General features: G+C 45.8%; 1 protein-coding gene across 6 annotated transcripts; it reads right to left on the reverse strand.

Annotated features, from left to right (window-relative positions):
* Nucleotides 1-1,748: 1,748 nt before the first annotated feature.
* LOC309537233 (kallikrein-15-like) lies at nt 1,749-16,421 on the reverse strand. Of its 6 annotated transcripts, none has more exons than XM_082231934.1 (7): nt 13,130-13,707; nt 12,193-12,808; nt 11,453-11,532; nt 7,646-7,799; nt 6,166-6,419; nt 4,459-4,595; nt 1,749-1,997 (listed from the first exon to the last, which is right to left on the reverse strand). In XM_082231934.1, the coding sequence occupies exons 2-7, from the start codon at nt 12,201-12,203 to the stop codon at nt 1,842-1,844; spliced, it is 792 nt and encodes a 263-aa protein (XP_082088060.1). In that variant the 5' UTR covers nt 12,204-12,808; nt 13,130-13,707; the 3' UTR covers nt 1,749-1,841. The 6 variants fall into 6 exon arrangements, with proteins under 6 accessions (XP_082088060.1, XP_082088062.1, XP_082088063.1 ...); XM_082231936.1 differs by having other exon boundaries at nt 11,449-11,532; XM_082231937.1 differs by lacking the exons at nt 12,193-12,808; nt 13,130-13,707 and adding an exon at nt 14,029-16,421.
* Nucleotides 16,422-17,064: the final 643 nt, after the last annotated feature.

Consider the following 17,064-nt stretch of genomic DNA (forward strand, 5'->3'; position numbering starts at 1 on the left):
ATCCCATGCCTTTTCCGCTTTCTGTGCCTACAAGGATGCATGCCGACCAGGCCAGTGATCAACGAGGTTGGGCGCATGCTGAGGCTGAGACTAACGATGGCCCTCTTAGGGGCAGTCCTGTGTGGGAGGCTCTTTCCCCAGGTGCCGAAGGCAGATCACAAATTGCAGAAGGTTCCAGGAAAGCATAAGGCAGGGGTGGAGAACCTCAGGCCTGGGGAACAAATGCCTCTTTTTCTCCAAGCCTCTTTTTCTGGCTCTCGAGTCTTTGCCCAGGCACCACCCTCTCCTTAGCCACACATTTTCCCCCGGGACATTCACCTCACCAGCCCTGCTTCATGCCCTTCTAGAATGCCCGAGAAAAAAACACACCAAGAACTCTGGACAATATAAGTTTCAGCACTGGGAGTGGTCCCTACTTCTTGAATGCCCAGCTGGGTGTGTCCTTGCCCTCTCATTCATTCATTCATTCACCAATGGGGGAAACAGGGGTCTCCTAACAGCTCTCAACAAGCTAAGCAAGCTATCTTCCAGGACTGTTTAAAAAGGTTTGATACTGTTTCAGAAGAGGGACGTGGGTGGCGCTGCGGGTTAAACCACAGAGCCTAGGGCTTGCCGATCAGCAGGTCAGCGGTTCGAATCCCCGCGACGGGGTGAGCTCGCGTTGCTCAGTCCCTGCTCCTGCCTACCTAGCAGTTCGAAAGCACGTCAAAGTGCAAGTAGACAAATAGGTACTGCTCTGGCGGGAAGATAAATGGCGTTTCCGTGCACTGCTCTGGTTCGCCAGAAGTGGCTTAGTCATGCTGGCCACATGAGGCGGAAGCAAAATGAACGCCGCAACCCCAGAGTTGTCAGCAACTGGACCTAATGGTCAGGGGTCCCTTTACCTTTACCTTTACTGTTTCAGAAGTGCAGTGCAGGATTAAAATCAGAAGTGTTGTTATTGGATTAATCAAGATTATGAAAGCAGGAAGAAATAAGAGTTTTGTAACCTGAAATCAAGTACACTGGAGGTCATTTCAAATTGATTAATTTGGTTTTTGAATAATTGGCTCTCTCTCTCTCTCTTTTTATTGTAATTTGGTAATGTGACAATGTGGCTTTTATTGGAATTGTATTAAAGATTAATAAAAAATATTATATCAGAAGTGCAGTGCAGATGGGAACTAAGCCACGTCCATTATTTTGAATAGGTCTGCTCTGAATGCAGCCATAGAGTTGCAAATTTTCTATGAGAGGAATAAACCGTGCACTGAAAGTCATGAAGGGGGCGAAGAATGCCATTAAAATTTAAAAAAATCAAAAACTGAACAAATGGCAGGTGAAAGGTGCCCGTGAAGATATCGCTTAACAAATGTTCTCCCTCCCCAGACAAAGGTTTTCATTTTTTCCCAAAGGATTCCTTCTCCAAACAGTACAGGAGGTGCTGGGAAAGATTTTAGTCTGAAACCCAAGACGACCGCTGCCAGTCGTGTAGAGTGTATGGATCTAGGTGAGCCAATGGTCTGACCTCTGCGTAAGGCAGCTTCCTATGTTCCTAAGATACACTGTGTGAAACTCGTGTCAGGATCCGCTTGGAAGCTATTGGTGCTTCTCCTTTGGGAGCAGACCGAAAGAGTTTGTGAGTGAGAGATAACAGAATCGTAGAATTGTAGAGCTGGAAGGAATCCCAATGGTCCAACCCTCTGCAATGCAGATAGCGCTACAATCCAAATAAGGGAAGGCAAGAAGCAGGCCTGAGTGAAAAAGGATGGAGGGCAGGAAGGAAACATGGGTTCCTCATGGTTTATTCTGGGATCTCAGCAAAATGAGGAGGGGGGCGGGTCTGATTTCCCCACAACAAGTCAGTCGTCATCACACATGGTCTCAATGATCCAGTCTCTGTATCTGGAAATGTCCATGTAGACCCCGGGTTTGGTGCTGGAGCTGCAGGGCACGTCACCCCAAGACACCAGACCCTGGAGCTTCCCGTTGCAGACAAGGGGTCCCCCGGAGTCACCCTGTATTGACAACCAAGAGAGACATCTCTTTAACCCAGGAAGGGTTGTTCTGATTATTACTAGATCCCCTCCTTCCTAGGGCTGCCATACGTCTGGACGTTACCAGAATTGCAAAGGCGGAATTGACATCTGGGTGGTGGGGCGGGATTTCTGAAAGGTGGCAATTTATCCTGGATCTTAGACAAGTCAATTGAAAAAATCATGGGTTTTGGGGGGTGTCTTGGTTGCTACTTTTTGAAATATGGCAACCCTACTCTTTCCTCCCAAAGGAGCCCAGGGTATTAAACACACAAGTGATAAAACATCTAAAAATACACCAATACTGTACTCCTGTAATCATATACAAATATATTGCCCTATCCCAGCGTTCTTCAACCTTGGGTTCCCAGGTGTTACTGGACTACAAAACCCATCATCCCCAGGCATCTTAATCAATAATGATGGATGATTGGAGTTGTAGTCCAACGACATCTGGGGATCCAAGGCTGAAGAATGTCACCCTTTCCTATGCATGTTCACATGGAAGCAGGGGTGACAACTTGAATATAACAAGGGGAGCAGGAAACTCCTGCCCCACATAATTGAGCACAAGATGCAGCACGCGCACACAATTTGAATGGCAACTTGGGGAGGTGCCCCCCCCCCAATATTTTATTGGGAGGGGTGAAGGGACCTTGGCCCCGAGGAATTGGCTCGTTTGCATGGAAGGAAGTCTCACTAAGTTCAAGGAGATGCAATTCCCAGGTAAGTGCATAGGAACATAGTCCATAGGTCAGGGAAAGTGAGCCTCAGGCCTGGCATCCAAACACAGTCCTTCAGACCTCTCCAGCTGACCCTTCCAGTGTTCAAAAGAACCTGTGGGTGTTTATTATTTGCCATTAGGAAAATGCCAGTCATCAAGACGGACGAGGGCAGGGCAGCGGGTGGGCGGAAACAGCACCCATTTATGAAATTGCTGGCTGTCAGACGTTACGAGCAGCATTAAACCATTTTGCAAGATAAGCTCAGCACACCAAAATCCACTGGATATATTGGGTCACACTGGCGTGAACCAGTGCTTTTGAATGTGTGTGATGGTACTCAGTGGCACAAAATACTGCCACTTCTTTCTCTCTCTCTTATTAATATTGTTGTTGTTGTTGTTGTTGTTGTTGTTATTTTGCTACCTGTGGCAGCCATTTTGAGTACTACCTTCTCAGCTTTTTGTTGGGTTTTTTTTCTTTAACCAAAAAAACCCACTGACTTTAGACATTTAAAAAACCCAATAGATGAATCAACCCTTACCTATGCACATAATTAGATTGCATCATTTTTCAGAATTCACTGTGGCCACAGATCTTGGGTTTCCACAATATATAGCATGGCTGAAGAACCCAAGGCTCTAAATGTTGTGGGACTCCCAACTACAGCCTTAGCTAGTATAGCCCATGGCCAGGATGATGGAGCTGGAGTCCAGCAACAAGTTTGGTAGCCTCTCTTCTGGGGCAGAGTTTGAACTTTTCGGCACACATTACATAGGACACAGTGACACGAAAGCAAGAAGGGGCACTGAATAGTGAATATTGAAATACACTGATGTACTTTAAATCTAGGTAGAGCTGAAAGGGCAAAAACACAACAATAGCAAAATCTGATCCAAAACCCAGCAAAATCAGATTAGTTGGATGTTAAGACTTGGTTGGACAGTGTTCTCGAAGCCACAAACATGAGTCTGACCAAACTGCGGGAGGCAGTGGAAGACAGGAGTGCCTGGTGTGCTCTGGTCCATGGGGTCACGAAGAGTCGGACACGACTAAACGACTAGACAACAACAACAAGACTTTTTAGTTTATCAGCCAACTTAAGTTCCAAAATGGATTGAACTGACCATGGATTGAACTGAATGTTGTTGGGACCATTGCTCTTTCCCGTTAGGGGCACCCGACTAGCTAGAGGCCCTGGGCTCCTTTGACTGGAAGGGCAGGATAGAAATTTGATAAACAAAACAAACAAATGCAAATACATGTTAACATATGCATTGGCCAAGCCCCCAGCCAATGTGCAATTGGCGTCACACTGTAGGGGGCTATGTTCATACAGGTTTGAGCACATAGGGCTCTTTCCATGGGAACAGGTGTTCACATTCCTATAGAGGGGACCCTTAAATATGTACATCCAGCCGTGCATAGGCCCCCTACAGAGTGATCCCAACGGCAGGTTGGCCGTGGGGCTTGGCCGATGCATATATTTGCATCTATTTGTTTTCTTTCTTTTGTTTATCAAATTTCTATCCTGCCCTTCCAACCTAAGGAGCCCAGGGCCTGTGGCTAGTTGGGTGCCTATTGGAGAGCCTCATCGCATGTTCAGTATCCATGGGTATCGAATGTCCGAACAGGGCTTATATCTCAGCCTAATCCACTTTACAGGGATGTGTTATCTGGTTCTGCAAGGCAATTGTGGTGTTCCAACAAAAGGCCCTTACTTCACAGGAGTCAGTGCCTCCTCCCATCGCAGCAGCACACATCATATCGGTGTTCAGCTTCCCAGGATACAGGGCAGAGCACTCCTCCCAAGACATTACCCTGACATTTGCACAGTAAAGGACCAGAGGAATTCGCTCTAAAGAAAGAAGAAGAATTGTAGAGTTGGAAGGGGCCGCAAGCGTCATCTAACCCCCCGCATTGCAGGAATCTTTTACCCAAAATGTGGGGCTCAAACTCATGACCTTGGGCTTAAGAGTCTCATGCTCTGCTGACTGAGCTGTCCCTAGAGGCAAGAACAAGAAGTTGTTTGGGATCTTGAGAAATATTGGTTTTACTCATAAAGGTAAAGGTAAAGGGACCCCTGACCGTTAAGTCCAGTCACGGATGACTCTGGGGTTGCGGCACTCATCTCACTTTACTGGCTGAGGGAGCCAGCGTGTGTCTGCAGACAGCTTCTGGGTCATGCGGCCAGCATGACTATGCCGCTTCTGACAAAACCAGAGCAGCACACAGAAACGCCGTTTACCTTCCCGCCGGAGTGGTACCTATTTATCTACTTGTACTTTGACGTGCTTTCAAACTAGGTTGGCAGGAGCAGGGACCAAACAATGGGAGCTCACCCCATCACGGGGGTTTGAACCGCCAACCTTCCGATCGGCAAGCCCTGTCATTTAGACCACAGCGCCACCCGCATCCCTATGGTTTTACTCATAGTTCATTACATTTACATGCTTCAAGAAGAGAGGATGCCAAAAGAAGAGTTCTGTTTCTCTGCTCTTTTTTAAACAACGTCTTTACCTTTTTTACCTTTATCTAAGGTTGCTAACAAGTTTCCCTAAATCATACATGTTTTTACATTCTCAGAAATGAAGGCATTTTTATGAACACTTTCCTCTAATATACACATTGGTGAGGGCTTGGTCATCAAAAATTTGCAAACTTTGAAGGCTAGCTGTGTTTCACCAATTAGCCAATTAGGTAAGTTTGCTTTAAAATGTGAACCGAACTTAATTTCACTTCTGTCCCTAGTGAGGAGGTGTTCCCATTTTTACTGTTCTCCCATTTACAAATCTCTGTGCAAGTTAAACAAAACAAAACAAATGCATCAAGTAGAAAGGGAAACCCAAGCAAACAACTAATCTCACTGAATTTGTGGGATTGGGGGGGGTGAGTTTTTGGTGCAGGGAAGGAAGACATTAAGAATTTAATTTCTCACCTGCAACCTGATCCTCTATAGTAGGACTTCACTGTGCTAAAAGCTGTAAAATTGGTTCCCTGGTAGTTTCAGCATACAGTCGTACCTTGGCTCCCAAACGCAGCAAACCCAGAGGTGAGTGTTCCGGTTTGAGAACGTTCTTTGGAACCCAAACATCCAATGGGGCTTCTGCGGCTTCTGATTGGCTACAGGAGCTTCCTGCAGCCAATCAGAAGCTGTGCTTTGGTTTCTGAACATTTTGGAAGTTGAACGGACTTCCGGAATGGATTCCGTCCAACTTCCAAGGTACAACTGAATATATATGGAGAGGTACGCCATAAATCTGGATAGCACCGCCCTTACTGGGAGAGCATTGTCCTTTCTACAGCTCCTTCAGATGCCTTCACTATTTTGGATGTTCATTTCAGAAGCTTTAGTTCTTTATCTGTGGGCAGGGTATGGTTGAGGTTGATTCTTCTAGGCCTTTTCTGGGACAGCATCATTTACATACCTGGGAAATTGATAGGACCGCCCCATCCTGACACCATGCACATATCCCCAGAGCTTGCCCTCTGGGTAGCCAGACTTATGGGCTGCACATAATGGTTAAGTACAGCTGGGCTCAGCAGTTTGACCAGCATGACGTCATTGTCATAGCACGACTGGTTGTACTTGGGGTGGACGATTGTTTTTTCCACTGCCAAGAACTGTTCTGTGCCCTCCAGGACGTTCAGATTATCATCTCCAAGCCGGACATGGATGTTTCTGTAAAGGAAAGAACAGATAAATAATGGGTAGGTGAGGCCACTTGCACACCAACAATAACCAAGCCTTATGAGGAGCGGTTGAAGGAGCTGGGTATGTTTAGGCTGGAAAAGAGGAGGCTGAGAGGAAACCATCTTCAAATATCTCAAGGGCTCTCACGTGGAAAAGGGAACAAGCTTATTTTCCTCTTCTCTGGAGGGTAGGACCCAAACCAATGGAGTCAAGTTACAAGACTAAACATCAGGAAAAAACTTTCCGACAGTAAGAGCTGTATGACAGTGGAACAGTCTCCCTCAGGAGGCTGTGGACTCTCCTTCATTAAGCAGAGGTTGGAATGCCCAATTCAGTGCTGGTTTTGTCCTAGAAAGCCTTAAGCAGCTCAGTATCACAATACCTCAAGGACCCCTCTCCCCATATGCCCCTGGACCCTGCAATAATGATCACAGGCCCTTCTTCGTGTGTCTCCTTCATGAGAGATCCAGAGGTCAGCAACACGAGAACAGGGCCTTTTCTGCAGTGGCTCCCCAATTGTGGAATGCTCTCCCCAGGGAGGCTCGCCTGGCGCCCTTGTTACATATCTTTAGGCACTAGGCAATACACATTCCTCTTCTCCTAGGCCTTTGGCTAATTAAACAAACTATGGTCTTTTAGAGGGATGCGGGTGGCGCTGTGAGTTAAACCAGAGAGCCTAGGACTTGCCGATCAGAAGGTCGGCGGTTCGAATCCCCGCGACGGGGTGAGCTCCTGTTTCACAGTCCCTGCTCCTGCCAACCTAGCAGTTCGAAAGCACGTCAAAGTGCAAGTAGATAAATAGGTACCGCTCCAGCGCGAAGGTAAACGGCGTTTCCGTGTGCTGCTCTGGTTCTCCAGAAGCAGCTTAGTCCTGCTGGCCACATGACCCGGAAGCTGTACGCCGGCTCCCTCGGCCAATAAAGCGAGATGAGCACCTCAACCCCAGAGTTGGTCACGACTAAACCTAATGGTCAGGGGTCCCTTTACCTTTACTATGGCCTTTTAGACCGCGCGTGGTTTATTGTTATTATTTGTTACTATGGTATGTGCTTTGGTGTTTTTCTATCGTAAACTGCCCTGTGATCCTCAGTTGAAGGGCGGTCTAGAATTTTAACAAATAAATACTAGTTTGCCACATATTCCATGATACCTGTATTTCCCATGCTGAGCCAACACACACAGAGAAGGAAGCATAATTTCACAGGTACACCTACCCATGATTGCAGTGAGCAGCGGTAAGGACCCATCTTTGGTTGAGAAGGCTTGCTCCACAGTAGAAACGGGAGTATTTGTAGATGGCAGCCTGCCAAGGCTGAGAATGTGGTGGACATGGGTAGCCTTTGGGTTTCTTTCTGCCCTGTGCCAGGACTAGAAAAGGAAAAGGAAAGGTCCGTTAGCATACTGATGTGTAGATAAATCCCTGCTGATTTCTCCAGAGTTCTTAGAACAGTGTTGGATTACCCAATAGACACAGACACACACACAAAAATATTTTTAAAAAAGTATTTGACACAGATAATATATATACATATAATATATACATATACACATATATATACAGTGGTGCCCCGCAAGACAAATGCCTTGCAAGACAGAAAACCCGCTAGACGAAAGGGTTTTCCATTTTGGAGGTGCTTCGCAAAACGAATTTCCTATGGGCTTGCTTCGCAAGACGAAAATGTCTTGCGAGTTCCTGCGGGGTTTTTTCCCTCCCCCCCTTTTCCCAAGCCGCTAAGCCGCTTATCAGCTGATCCTAACCCGCTAAGCCGCTTAACAGCTGATCCGCTAAGCCGCTTATCAGCTGATCCGCTAAGCCGCTAAACCACTTATCAGCTGATGCGCTAAGCCCGCTAAGCCGCTAATAGCGCTAATCCGCTAAGCCGCTAATGGGCTTGCTTCGCAAGACAAAAAAACCACAAGACGAAGAGACTCGCAGAACGGATTAATTTCGTCTTGCGAGGCACCACTGTATATAAAAAATTAAGCATCCAAGTAGCCATCATGGGATAGCTCAGTTGGTAGAGCATGAGACTCTTAATTTCAAGGTCATAGGTTCAAGTCCCATGTGGGGCAAAAGATTCCTGCATCGCAGGGGGCTGGACTAGATGACCCTCGGGTTCCCTTCCAACTCTATGATTCTAGTCATCATGGCTGGGGGAAACAGAACTTTGTTAGACATTCTTACATTCCACTACACACTCCTCCCCACTTTTTCATTCTCAATTCAAAAATCGGACATTTTATCTTGTGGTTTAGTAGTGTTCTCGTTTTGAATTACATGAGGGGGACACCCTAATATTTTCAGTGCTTAGGACCTGCAATGCCCATCACGCTTAACAAACTACAGTTCCCAATGTTAAAGTGATATTAGAGTGCTTGAAGTGTGTGCTGTGGGTGTCACCCTAGTCCTGAATGCAACCAGTTTGAAAAAGCTATCTTTAAAAAACATTGGAGGGGGAGAATCCTATTAAAATCTGACACAGGATGACAGAGGATGGGAAGAAGGAACCAAACTAATCTGTGCATCTTGTGCAGCAGAAGTCCCTCCATGGCAGACTAACTGGGGGGGGAGGAATTTTAATCTGCAATTAAGCGATCGTCACGCGAATAAATCAATTAAACCTTTGCAGTCCTATCTAATCATCTAAAAACACGCCCAGATGTGTGTTTCTTCGTGTAGACTCCACTGCATCATGTTATTTATCTTGTTCAGAATCAAAACACTTTCAGTTTTTATGGCTTACTTGTGTTGTTGGCGTCTGTGCTTGGGTTTTTTGTTTTGTTTTTGAAAGCATAATGAATTTTATAAAGGCAAAGCACATTTAACAGGACAGCTAGCATCATGGCTAGAATGTACACGTTGGGTGTGTTCCTCAACCCAGCCTCCCCCCAGCACCTCATTACATGGAAACAGGGAGTCGCTCTCAGGTGTTGGTCTATGAAAGAAGGGGTGGAAGAACGAGGCAGCTTTTTTATGCCAATAAAGATGTGTGGTGGCATGTGATGCTGAAAAGCATGCGCACCATGCAGGTCGCTGCAGAGGTCAGGATGCAGAGACCTTGGCGTATGCAAGTGGACTTCAGGATAAGGGTTGGAGGAGCTGCCACCAGCACCTGGACATAGAACCTGGAGGACCAAGACAAACAGGGCTCCTTCCACCACTTGGCCATAGAACGGCAATAGAAGGGCAGCCAGCGGGCGGGGATGGAATGAACCCAAGCACACCCTCCTTAGGTCAGTTCTCCTTGAACTATTCCAAGCACACTTCTCTTCAGAGAAGGTCCATAGTTCAGTAGTAGAACATAAAAATAAAAACAATTCATTATTTATACCTTGCCCATCTGACTGAGTTTCCCCAGCCACTCTGGGCAGCTCCCAACAGAGTATTAGGTAAAGGTAAAGGGACCCCTGACCATTAGGGTCCAGTCATGGCCGACTCTGGGGTTGCGGTGCTCATCTCGCTTTACTGGCCAAGGGAGCTGGCGTACAGCTTCCGGGTCATGTGGCCAGCATGACTAAGCCGCTTCTGGCAAACCAGAGCAGTGCACGGAAACGCCGTTTACCATCCCGCCGGAGCGGTACCTATTTATCTACTTGCACTTCGATGTGCTTTCAAACTGCTAGGTTGGCAGGAGCAGGGACCGAGCAACAGGAGCTCACCCCGCCATGGGGATTCGAACTGCCGACCTTCGGATCGGCAAGTCCTAGGCTCATGTGGTTTAACCCACAGCGCCACCCGCGTCCCTATTAAATTAAAATATTAAAAACACGATAAAACATCAAACATTAAAAACTTCCCTAAACAAGGCTGCCTTCAGATGTCTTCTAAAAGTCAGATGGTTATTTCCTTGACATATTATGAGAGGGCATTCCATAGGGCGGGCACCACTACCGAGAAGGCCCTCTGCCTGGTTCCCTGTAACCTCACTTCTCACAGTGAGGGAACCGCCAGAAGGCCCTCGGAGCTGGACCTCAGTGTCTGGACAGAACGATGGGGGTGGAGACTCTCCTTCAGAGCATCTGCCTTCAATGCTGAAGGTCCCAGGTGTAATCCCTGGAATCTCCATTTAGGTCTTGGACAGGCATCCCTTGAAATGAATGGACCTGTTAGTTTGAAATCTTGGAGAGCTACTGTTTCTTAGTGTAGTCCTGTGTTCTTCAACCTTTGTTCCCCAGATGTTGCTGGACTACAGCTCTCATCATCTCCAGCCAGCTTAGCCATTAGTCGGGGATAATGGGAGCTGTAATCCAATAACATCTGGGATACACAAGGCTGAAAAACACTTTGGCAAGGCAGCTTTTGATGCACAGTGCAGGCATACAGGACAGCCTCAGCTCAGTCCATATTTATTTATTTATTTATTTATATATACATACATACATACATACATACATACATACATACCCTGCCTATCTGGCTGGGTTTCCCCAGCATCCCAAGGTGTAGGGTTTTTAAAAAATGCTTATATCACGCCATTGCAAAAGGACCCCGATACATTTTGTGCCCAAGACGAAGAACAAGATTTAAGCTTTAAGATGCGTTATGGTACCGTTCATCTTTTTGTTAGATAACGAAAAAAAAGTTTGGCTTTTTCTTGTTAACTGATCATTGTGGAGGAACACTTTTAGTGTTGTTTTTTAACAGATTTATTTCCAATTTATTATATTTATTATATTATATTATTATATTATTATATTATTATATTATTATATTTATTATATTTGAACCTTTCGCAAGTTGCTTCTCTTTTGTTGAAAAAAGTGGCAAATCAATTGAAATAAATACAGTCAAACCTCGGCTCCCAAATGGCTCCCGAACTCGGGAAGGGCTGTACATCAGCCATAGAGCCTCTGCTTTGCACATCAATTAATTGATTCATAGAATCATGGAATTGTAGAGCTGGAAGATTGACTGATAGAAGCTTCTCTCTGCCTGAAACCCTTGAGGATTTCTCCCATTCAGCATGGACAGCACTGGGCTAAATGGGCAGGCTTTCTTCCCTTAACAAACTCTTACCTACTGAAAAAATCAGGAGCAGAGTAATGGAATGCAGAGTCAAGGTTGTCATGGTGACGAGCTGTGTATGGCGGAGGCAGCTCCCTTTAAGGAGAAAGAAAGGGGGAGAGACAGAAAGATAAAAGTTGATAAAATAAATAATCAACTGGAGTCTAACTTTGAAATAATAACCCAGTGTGGCAGTGATGTATGTTCAACATAGCTTCAAACTCGGACTCTGCTATGTTTGTGCAGAAAAGGACTAACTATGACAACATGCTGCTGCAGGAAAATGCTTCTTTGAAATACATATTTATGCAATGTCCAACATTTAGCTTACAAATTTTTGGAGGAAAGTATTAAGATGGATAAATACTACTTTGGGGGAGGATTTAAAATTGTCAGATGATATAATATTATCCTAAACCACATACCAACTACAGTACAGCCATACCTCCGGTTGAAGTCACTATAGGTTAAGCCTTTTTGGGTTGCGCTCTGCAGCGACCCAGAAGTAACAGATTGCGTTAATTCTGGGTTTCGCCTCTCGCACATGCACTGACGCTCAAAATGACATCACGCGCATGCGCGGAAGCGGCGAATCATGACACACACACTTGCGGGTTGTGTTCGCTTCAGGATGCGAATGGGGCTCTGGAATGGATCCCATTAGCATCCAGAGGTACCACTGTATTTGTGGTTTGACGGACCTTTCTGCCACTGCCAGATAAACTAGCACCTTGCATTTTTTGTGATGGTATTAACCAAACAGCCATCACCTCTTCTTTTCCTGCCTGTTGCAACCATTTTCTGGTGGCACCCACAGCACTTCAGTTAAGATATAAGTATACCAGCACTTCATTTTTTGCCAAAAAAAACCCCAAACCACCCAACAACACAAAACACTGAGCTAGCAGCCAGAGGTACATAGGTTGGTTGGTTGGTTGGTTGGTTGGTTGGCCAAAGCTGGCATCAACCCCAGTGGGTCATGCCGGGGATCTTAGATCCCAGCAAGCAAAAAAGACCACCTACTTATCAATCCCTTGACATCCTAATGTCGTTGAGTGATTGACTCCCGACCAAGTTTAAAGGAGACTGCCACAACTGCTGGTCGCCTGATTGGTGGTTACAACCACCCCCTTTAAAGCATATTGAAGAGCATATTGAAGGAAGCTTGGCTGTGACTTCTGATCAGCCCCTCAGGTGCCATTAACGGAATGGCCGCTAGAGGGGCTCCCTGAGCCTTAACTTGTACAGTTTTAAATTCAACCCGTCAAATTGTTATGAATGCAATCTGTACATAAATTGCTGTGGCTGGTGACGAATGCAAATCTCTGCCTCTGGTGAAAGCTCTGAGATATACATTGTAGAAAAGGCCTCTCTTATCTCTCCCTATTCCAGCTTCCCCCTTACCACTACCAGTCTGGTCAAGCAATGCACCCTAGAATGGTGACCAGTATATTACCCAGAAACTCTTCGTAAAGCAGAGGTCACTCCTTTTTCTTAGCTCTCCAAAGGCTCACAGACGTGGTAAAATTGGAGAGCTGAGAATGTGGGTTGAGCAGGCAGTGACAGAGGGGTCGGATGCAGTGGAGGCTGGTCCATCAGGGAAAATGGGGCACTGCCGCAACAAGCTCTGTCATCCCTCAGCCAGCCCTCACCTGACTTTCTCCTTACATACAACCAGTCCAGGGGATGGCACGAGGGCCGGCCCACCCATTAGGCAACTGCCTTGGGCAGCAGGATCCATGAGGGAAGCAGATCTCAATGTGGATCTTTATTTCACCGCTTGTTCCCGATGTAGATCTTCACTCACCCCTTCTTCCCTGACAGAAGAGGGACGCCATTTTGTGGTTTGCCTCAGGTGCCCAAAAGTCTTGGGCTGGCCCGGGGTGGCACTGGCTGTCAGGGAGGGGGTGCAAAACTAGAATTAGCTGACTCAGCCTGCCATTGGCTTTGGATCGAAGGTGCCTTCCTGTCCAGTCTACATGGACACAAGCCGCCACTGATAAGCCAAGCATTTAAATGCAGGTCCTGCTTTGCTGACCTGCTGCAAGCACAGGACACCTTTGGGTAGCTGCAATCTGGAGAAGGTGCTTATATGCCTCTATATCTGGGGCCTAAAGTACTTCCTATGGCAGCCACATCCCCAGAAGGGCCATTTTGTGTTATGCCATGTTCCCACGGCAGCCATTTTGTGACTGGAACCCCAGGGCACTCCTTCCAAATTCCAAACGTGCCAACTGACCCCAAAAAGGTTGGTGACCCCTGCAGTGTGTGTGTGTGCACGCGCACGCGCGCACATATATACATACAGCAATGTATTTACCCCATACATACACTTGGCGCTTGGTCCTCCACTAACATACATCCCATCAAAATGACGGATCCTTTGCTATCCAGAATAACCTAATACATTGAATTGGGATCAGAAGCCAAAGGTGACATTTATCACTGCCCAGCTTCCCATCCCATTTGGTGGGGCAAGCAAAACTTTCATTTTGCCCAATAATAGGTCAAAAGTGAAATGGGCAGAAGCTATTGCATGCCCATCTCCCCCAATATTCCCTAATCTAGCTATCAGTGGCTTTCCGGGCTCACCTGGCAGAGGCGTTTCCCATCACCTGCTGCTGAATGCCAAAATCTGAACCTGGAGCCTTCTGCATAAAAAGCATGGGTTTCCATAGAGAGACATTCTCTTTCCTGTCCTATTGTAGTCAAGAGTCGGTCCTCTTCTAGTCAACCCTAAACAAACATTGCCCAAATCACAGTACAGTGGTACCTCAGGTTACAGACGCTTCAGGTTACAGACTCCACTAACCCAGAAATAGTACCTCGGGTTAAGAACTTTGCTTCAGGATGAGAACAGAAATCAAGATGCAGCAGTGCGGCGGCAGCAGGAAGACCCATTAGCTAAAGTGGTGTCTCAGGTTAAGAACAGTTTCAGGTTAAGAACGGACCTCCAGAACAAATTAAGTTCTTAACCCAAGGTACCACTCTACTGTTCTGGGCAGCCCTGGGTGGCCTAAGACTCTGCTGGATACAGCCAAAGGCCTACATCCTATATACCACAATGGTCAGCCAGATATTTATGGGAAGGCCATAAGCAACTAACGCTCTCCCACTATTGTTCCTCAGGGGCTGGTATTCAAAGGCATGGTTAGTAGCCACTAGCTACCTCAGATCCTGTAAATGTGCCCAATCCCCTTTTAAAGCCATCTACGTTGGTAGCCATCACCACAACAAATTTCCTAGTTTTAACCTTGTTCTTGGTGAAAAAGCACTCCCATTTGTCTGTTCTGGCCATTTCATAAGGGATGGACCATGCGGCTCAGGGGTTGCATCTGCTTTTCACGTAGGAAGTCCTAGCTGGTTTCAGTCCTCAGCATCTCTAGGTGACACCCCTGTCCAAAACCCTGCAGAGCTGCTGCCAGTCTGTGTAGGCAATACTGAGCTACCAATGGTATAGGGCAGTTTTCTAAGTTCCTAAGTCCATTCAGCATCACTAGGTGAGCTCAGGTTCTATTATGATGAGGAGAAAAACGTATCCATTTTTTTCTGATCTATCTGATCCATCCCTCTGCACCATGAATAACTTCGTGAACTTTTTATCATTCCCCCTATCTTGTCTCTCGTGACATCCTCGGTTCCCCCATCTGGAAAAGATGCAAAGTGGACAGCAAGCTAGCTTTCACAAAGCCAGGCTAGGTAACACAATAGCATTATCACCAAATACCAAGACGAGCAACAATGAACCCTTGATGCAAGATGTACACATGCACAGCAGCACCAGCAGCAAAAGTCTCCTACCTGATCCCAAGAAATACCTCTTTCCTTTGCTGAGGTGGGAAGAGAGAGCCCGGGTTTCTTGCGGGATCTAGTCTGCTCCAAATGATACAGATGTCAAGGTACTGGTGCTCAACAAGCAACTCATTTTTAACCTACTTGGCTGACCTGGCTAACACTGATTTACGGGGCACCTTTTATTTTGCCCTCTTTTAATGAAGGGGTAGCTGAACTAACCCTCTTTAATTAGGCTTGCCATTGTTTGTAAGGACGCTGTGCTTTTCCCCCTTTCTCACCACGTCTTCAACTGAGGTTCTGCTCTTGTTCTCGTTGTCCCCGTTTTGCAATCTGCTGCCCTTTAATTTCTCAAGAAGGGACAAGTCGCTCCATTTTTAATGAGGACGGCAACGGATTGATAATGTGAGCCAGCAATTAACTTCACATCATATGACCAAGTTACTTGAAGGATCAACAGTCTCCTTATGATCCCAGGCCTACACTGAAAAGAGGGCCTTCTCAGTGGTGACACCCCAGTTGCGGAGCACTCTCCCCAGAGAGATTTGTTGAATATCTAATTCAATGGTTCTCAAAGAGTGTGGCAGGAGAGGGTGGCAAGTGTGGTGGGAAGATTCAAGGACAATCATTATTCTATTTTGGGAATGATTCATGCTCTTATGTGGCTGCATTGTTCTATCGTTCTATCCTTTCTGGGTGTCCCATGATTATAATATAAAGTAGTCATGTTCTATTAAAAAATATATATGGTGTGGCACAAGCAAAGTTTTATTCTGAAAGTATGGCTGAGGAAAAAAAGTTTGAGAACCACTGGCCTTATTTATGACAAAGGCTTTTCTTTTTAAATTTCCAAAGCTTTTTTAGATCCAGTTTTAATCCCGTTGATAGTTCTGTGCTTTTTACAATTTTGCAACCTTTACTTTACTTTTTCTTCTTATTCTTCTTGTAAACCACCCTTGGAATGTGATTGAATAGTATGAAAATACTTTTTTTAAAAAAAGACTTATTAAAACACACACACCATCCCCTGTTGCAAGACTATCTACAAGACAAGCCATTAAGATTTAGGTTGGGAAACAAGGTGTAACATTCAGGGCTCAATTCCCACTTGAGCAATGTGCGGGGTAGCCAAGAGCCCTCGTCTCAAGACAATGGGACACCTTTAAGAATACCTTGCCATTTCTAATTGTATTTCCTCATTTCCTGCATTTCCTGTGTATCTGAAGAAGTGTGCATGCACACGAAAGCTCATACCAAGAACTAACTTAGTTGGTCTTTAAGGTGCTACTGGAAGGATTTTTTTTATTTTGTATTTCCTCAGTAGTTATGGTTAATTGCATCACAAAAAAGGGTTTTCTTCCAAGTGGATTGCGGAATGAGTGTGCATCAATGGCTCATGTACCATCTTCCTAAACTACCATACGTACGGAGTTTGTTTTTCAACCCACCTATTCTTTTGCTCTAAAATGTGCCAAACTGAGCCGGCCAACCAAGAGATTGATCGTGTATCATCTTTTATTATTATGAATAGACAAAAAGATGCATAGAATGACAGCTCACTTCTAGTACTGTGTTTAAAAAAAACTAATAGATCTAAGAAGTGGCATCACATTCCTTGACATGTTTCCGAATTTGGAAAACACAGCACTGCTGCCACCATTCTGACTGTACTTATTTGCACACTTGGGCGTAAGGTCCATCATTTAGCAGAAGTCAGAATTTAGCAAATAGCTGTTTGCACCATGCAGAGGGTGCCCTCTAGTGGTGTTTGCTTTTATAGCCTGTAAAGCTATCGCTATGTGATTTTCTACGGCAGCTGTTCCCTGTCAGTGTCCA

This window comes from Podarcis vaucheri, assembly GCF_965113315.1.
Source record: "Podarcis vaucheri genome assembly, chromosome: 7".
Classification (NCBI taxonomy): Eukaryota; Metazoa; Chordata; class Lepidosauria; order Squamata; family Lacertidae; genus Podarcis; species Podarcis vaucheri.

Excerpts from the sequence above, each read along its gene's own strand:
- LOC309537233 (XM_082231932.1), bottom strand. The coding sequence starts at position 13,448 with ATGCTTGGCTTATCAGTGGCGGCTTGTGTCCATGTAGACTGGACAGGA. Across the intron at positions 11,533-13,243 it reads CTTCTGTCAGGGAAGAAGGG|GGAGCTGCCTCCGCCATACA; the intron begins GTGAGTGAAGAT and ends TTCTCCTTAAAG. Across the intron at positions 7,800-11,448 it reads GCTCCTGATTTTTTCAGTAG|TCCTGGCACAGGGCAGAAAG; the intron begins GTAAGAGTTTGT and ends TTCCTTTTCTAG.